At 42.0% G+C, this 6,000-nt stretch overlaps 1 protein-coding gene across 3 annotated transcripts; it reads left to right on the top strand.

The window, feature by feature from the left end:
* Positions 1-4,427: 4,427 nt before the first annotated feature.
* LOC119657826 (odorant receptor 47a-like) lies at positions 4,428-6,000 on the top strand. Of its 3 annotated transcripts, XM_038064944.1 has the most exons (6): positions 4,428-4,667; positions 4,722-5,222; positions 5,289-5,339; positions 5,396-5,485; positions 5,568-5,723; positions 5,790-6,000. In XM_038064944.1, exons 1-6 carry the CDS (start codon positions 4,443-4,445, stop codon positions 5,841-5,843), a joined length of 1,077 nt encoding a protein of 358 aa, XP_037920872.1. In that variant the 5' UTR covers positions 4,428-4,442; the 3' UTR covers positions 5,844-6,000. The 3 variants fall into 3 exon arrangements, with proteins under 3 accessions (XP_037920872.1, XP_037920871.1, XP_037920869.1); XM_038064943.1 differs by having other exon boundaries at positions 4,722-5,339; positions 5,568-5,727; XM_038064941.1 differs by having other exon boundaries at positions 4,722-5,339.

Raw genomic sequence — 6,000 nt, forward strand, 5'->3', positions numbered from 1 at the left:
TCTGTCGGAAATCAGATTTCCCTTTTTGTCTCGGCAAGATGAGCATCGAGGGGTATAAGGCTTCTCCGCTCGACGGAGTTCTTGGTAGGTCTCCGCGCATGCCCGCGTTCTTTGAGAATGTAACATTACTCGGTCTGCGGCATTTTTCCGTTCCATTGCTAGCTTACATTCATCGTCGAATCAGCTGTTCCAACTTTTCTCGCGGATTGGACCAAGTATGTTTGTGGCCGTATCAATAATAACGTTCTTCAGGTGGTTGTGAAGATCATTTGTTTATGCTTCATCTCCAGCGAGTCGAATTTTTTTTTCTTTTGGGAGTAGGGTAGGTGAATACATTTACGCACAGAGTGTTGGACTTTCGCAACAGCACGGAGGACGAGGGAAGTTGTTTGTTCAGGAAACCCCTTACCGTCCGATCTCTACGCCGGTCCAGTTCAATCTTCTTCGCAATAAGAAGAGCCCGAACATAATGCGCAATACGATTCCAGCTGCCAGCGCTCTTCAGCATCTCTCTGACAATGTTGTCTGGAGAGGGCTCCCCTGCTGACGAAAGCCGTCCCACCTCTCGCAAGAGAAAAAAGTGTGTTCAGCATCGTCCACCACTCCATTCAGAGCACACAATCAGGAGATCGCGCCTTCCCGATCCTGTGCAGGGTAAAGAAGTTATCAATCTTACCGTGCATTCTGTTCAATCCATCTGCCACTTGGCTCAGATCAGCGAGTCGACTTGGAGGTGGTGTTGTGCCGCAACGTCAACCGCATCCGCTCCACGGCAGAGTTTAGATGATGCATTCGGAATTGGACATAGTAATCCATATCCGTCGCTGGACGTTTTTCAGATCGATCCTCGTCCACGGTAATATTCCGAATGCATAAGTCAGTGAAGGGATAGTGAATAGATTCAACACGCTTGTCTTATTCTTCCCCGAGAGATGCAATTTCAGCGCCACTTTCATATGTCACAGGAATTCGGACAGCAGAGCATTCTTCAGATCACCAAATCGAGCATGGGTCCCATACAGAATTCCTTAGTAAGTGTCGTTCGTAGAAGTCACCAACGCTTTGTCCGTCATGCAGCTCGTGATGACCTTCAAGGTTTCAATACGACACTTGTCTATTATCCACAACAGACTTCTAAGTTGGTCATCAGTACCAGCATACAGCTTGATATCATCTAGGAACATCAAGTGTGTCAGCTCACACTTAGCACGTAGGCCATATTTGATTGCGAAACTTGCCCTCTTGCATCATTCAGTAACCATGAAAGGGGGTTCAAATCAACGCACTGATATGGTGGTATGCCGCTCTTCTATGACTGTCGCCAAAAACTTTATTAGGTTCGAATAAATGCGATACAGACGTAGCACATCGATTAGCCAGCTATGCGGTACGCTGTCGTAAGCCTTGACATAATCGATATAGCAACTAAACAGGTTTCTTTGGCCTCTAGTTGCATAGCCTACAACTACCGAGTCGATAGTGAGTTACTCTTTACAACCCCTTCATCCAACTCGGCAGCCCCTCTGCTCCTCGGACAGAATATTGGTCTCGAGTTGCGCATAGACCCTTCCACTGATAATGTACATTATGAATTTGTAGAGGGTTGGTAAGCAAGTAATCGGCCTTGTGTCCGCAGGGTCCTGACCGTACCTTTTTTGGGGCAAGGTAAGTAACCCCCGCAGTGAGAAAGGGTGGAAATTCATTCCGCCGACTAATGACTTGATTTATGCTAAGTGACAACCGACGGTGTACGCTAGTAAATTTCTTATACCAGAAATTCTGCACCTAATCCAGACCTGGGTCCCTCTAGTTCTTCGAGCTGTTTATGGCTCGTTGAACTTCCTCTTCGGTAACATCCGCAAAATTCATGCCAGGCGTATTGGCATGACGGGTGCTTTCGATGGTGATCCACTCAGCATGCTGAGCGAGTAACCCCCAAAGTCCATCCCAATATTCTCTCGCTCCTGTTACCGAAAACTGTATGGCCAGGACGCTCTATTGGGATTCGTTGAGTGATCTGAAAAAACTCCGCTTGTTCTCCACCTAAGTTGCATTTTGGACATGTCTGGAGTGAATTTCGCCATACCGTCGTAACCGACTACATATAACAGAAAGTCTCTGCTTTAGTGTGTCCAGAATTTTAGCTAAGGGTGTTTCCCTGGAGATGGCATAGTTTAGTTTATTTTCATCCTTTTGGTAGCATTGTCAGTGCTAATTTGAATCAGTTTAGCAATGTTCTGCCTAAGTGAATCCCGCCGACGTTCGAGATGAATTTTCCATGGTGGGTCTCTTCGGTCACTCAAACCAATAACGCGAAAGCGAATCTTCTGACCGTGCAATCTGACTGCCTTAACTGCACAATACACAAGTGATGGTAGTTGCACCAGTGACATATGATCATTGATTGGAGATAGAATTATAGGAGTTGCTGGAGGTACATGGAATCTTTGAATACCTGGTCTATGCAAAGGATCCATTTCCGAGAATTCTATACACGCTCTTTAGAATTCGTCCTGAACCTCAGCGGAAACCTTAGCTAGACGATGAAGAAGAGTGCTTCGGCGAGTACTGAAACTGTCGTCTGCAGTGCGGCGTGGTATTGCTGATGCCGCCTTCTCTGCGCCCAACGACTCTCGGTCACCAGTTTCCGCGATGGCATCAAGCCGAATACATTCCCTGATGATGGCCGGGATTGTGTCGCTGCAAGTAATAAACGGGTACTGATCTGTGACTCGCTGCGCTGTCATGTTACGCGAATTGCGGGAAACCCTCGACGAATCTCTGATGCAACAAGGGCGGTAAGATTTCGTACCCACCCCCGCCGTCATTTCGTAGTAGGAGCGGATGACAAAGAGATTCATTTCCTCAGTGCACTTCATACGGTGCCTAGCGGTTTCGACGTCGTGCTGTCAATTACGGGAACCCGACCCACTTACCAAATCAGACGACTTCCGCCGGTTTCTCCTTCTTTTCATAGATGGATTTGCATTTTACACCTAATTGCCAGGTGTGGTGATAGCTTCCTCAGTGAGTAATCTACAAGACTTCAAAGTTCCTGCACTTTCTTCACCTACCTTCTGAGAAGCTGCGGTGGTGTACAGCCATTCAGACTAAACCTATCCATCTCTCCTCCTTTCACAATCGGGCTTGGGATCGGCTACGGAGATTATTATTATTAGTTGTAAATTTGGATTTTTCATTGATGAATTCGTTGTTTCTGAAAATGGTCCTGTAGTTATGAAACGCTCGAATTTCCGATATTTACCACTTTCCCGTCTTTATTCACAAAATTTTACATAGTAGTATTGGTAAGCATTTTAGAAGGCTCGTCTACAAATAGGAACAAGTCGGGAAACGGGAAGCTAGACGCTTCAGGTATGAAAGGTTTTGTGTATTTCTTTTATAGAGAGATTTGGGTGTGTATTTGTCCCATTAGCAAGTAGCACGTAAAATATGCATATATTATTTGAAAATAGCCACTTTCAAGTGATATTGACGTTCATAGTCTTGAATTTGCAGAGGAGCGACAGATTTGACCTAGTATAACTTTGTTAGTAATAGTGCGATTTTCACCAAGATCATGCTCTATGCTGTAGCCTACATTGCTGCAAAATTTTGCGATTCTAGGGTGAACTTAAGGGGGGTTTTCTTGTCAATAACTAAAAATTATATTATTATATTATATTATATGCAACAAAAGTCAAAACTAAGACCGTCTTCGAAAATTACTAACCGAGACCTTTAATTTGATACCCCACATGACTATATTTTATGAAAAAAAAATGTACACCCCCCTTTTGCATGTATGGGACCCCCCCCCCCCCCCTTTAAATTCATCGTAAAAGGATGTAACTCACTATATGCGTGAGCATTCATAGTTCCCACCTTTCTTCTTCTCTTTCTGGTGTCAATCGCTATAACCGTCTCCGAGAAAAATGCGTGTGACGTGTGACTGTCAGACAGACAGACAGACGGACAGACAGTAAACCGATTTTAATAAGGTTTTGTGTTTACACAAAACCTTAAAAATCACCTAGCTTGGATTACAATGAAAGGTTATACCAGTCTGGTGGTCTTATAGCTACGAAGCGCACTATATTTTTTCGCAACTTCTTTTCAATCTAGTGCTTGGATTGACCTTCATTCCGTGTCTTCGGGAAGAGTAAATATGCACAACTCGTAGATAGTTTATTACACATGTAATTACATGATGTGGGGCTAAACTATTGAATATTCTGAACTGTTTCCTATTACATTCTTTAATATTTGATGTTGTTGGTTATTATCATATCTGAACTGGATTACTATGCCCTGTAAGGGCTCCTCATTCCGTCAATTAATACCATTAATTATCTATTATGCCCAAGATTATAAAAATGGTGTCGGAAAAAATTCCAAATCAATATTAGCTGATTTGTGAGAAAAGGTCGAAATCCACAGCCATGGAAAGTTTGGAAGTATATGATAAGATTTGTCATTGGCTTTGGGCAGTTGCTGCAATAGTGGGCGTTGATTACTTCAGGAATAATAAGTGGAACTGGAGGGTTGTAGTTTGCGTAAACGTAATTGTGGTGGGATTCATAAGCATTGTGTACACCTTATATATTGTCCGACATGATTTTACCCTAGTTTTGAAATGTATTGGCACTTCTACGGTAGCAATCACAGTAAGTTTACCTCTCCAGGTATTTCCGATTTGTGAATAATCCGCTATACTTTAGGGAGTAGCGAAGCTTTACTCTACACTTAACACTCAAAAACGTCAAGAAGGATTAATCCTTTTTATCCGAAGATTATATGTCGTAAACAGTGAAGGAAGTACAAGAAGGCGCAACATCATGCGAATGTCCAGTGCAAAGTTTTTCACCATTATTAAGGCAACTATCGGGTTGTGCACATTCATTATCTTAATCGTTGCAGCGAACCCAGTGTATTCATTTTTCTTTCTGAAGAAAGTTGAACTATTTTTCGAAGTGCAGTTCGTAGGACATCCAATGAGTGAAGCGTCTGCAAGGGTCTATTATGTCAATTACATAAGTCAGTTCATATACATAACCTTGGCATATACCGGCAATGTCCTGCATGACGTTATACTTTGCATGCTTGCGTTTTATGTCTATGCGTTGATGGAGCTGCAAAAGTCAGCATTTGACGAAGCGGAGGAACTCATTGGCCTCGATAAGGAGACTTTCGAAAAGAGCTTCAAAAACTGCATGATTATGGTTCAAGACACAAATAATTATATTTTGGAGATTAATAATTTATATTCGTTTGTTGTCTTCATTCAGATAGGAGCATCTTCCGTGGCAATGGCGCTGAATCTTTTTTGTTGTGTTATGGTAAGATTCGTTTTTATGGGTTATTAGAACTTTTGGTTTCAGGTTAACATTTGCAGACCGACTGGTTAGGAGCATATGCGCTGGTGATGCTTAGTTTTATTCAAATATTCGTCTACTGTCTTATCGGAACATTTCTCGAGATTATGGTAATTCTTTTTGATATTACATTGCACTAGAACAGGGTTTAGCACTTAATTTTCAATAAATTCATTTACCATTAACGTTCAGAGTGACAAAATGGTCGACATCGTTTATCAGTTCCCATGGTACTCAACTTCTTATGAAAATAAGAGATTGTTGTGTTTCACTCTAATGAAAACCCAGAGAATAACGAAGCTTAAAATTGGGGGAGTGGCCGATTTAAATGTCAACACTGCTGCATCCGTAGGTGATCATTTAGCAATAAACGGATTTGTTTCACTTACCAGACTTCTTCTCCCAAATTCTTAGATTTTCAAGACAATTTATTCATATTTGATGATGCTTCTCAATTTCACTGAATAATGCATCTTCCCCGAAGTAGAAAAAAACGAACGGGAAAAAGATTCAATGGAGGATGCGATTGTGATTGATTCATTGCTTTCTAAAAAAATTAGTTATAAGGTGAATAATGGAGTTTATCTAGATTCATTTATTAGACACTAAATGTGAATGCAAAAAT

Source organism: Hermetia illucens, chromosome 5, assembly GCF_905115235.1.
Source record: "Hermetia illucens chromosome 5, iHerIll2.2.curated.20191125, whole genome shotgun sequence".
Classification (NCBI taxonomy): Eukaryota; Metazoa; Arthropoda; class Insecta; order Diptera; family Stratiomyidae; genus Hermetia; species Hermetia illucens.

Coding starts and splice junctions, on each gene's coding strand:
- LOC119657826 (XM_038064943.1), top strand. CDS start 4,443: ATGGAAAGTTTGGAAGTATATGATAAGATTTGTCATTGGCTTTGGGCA. Junction 5,486..5,567: donor GAACATTTCTCGAGATTATG/GTAATTCTTTTT, acceptor ATTAACGTTCAG/AGTGACAAAATGGTCGACAT. Junction 5,728..5,789: donor CAACACTGCTGCATCCGTAG/GTGATCATTTAG, acceptor CCAAATTCTTAG/ATTTTCAAGACAATTTATTC.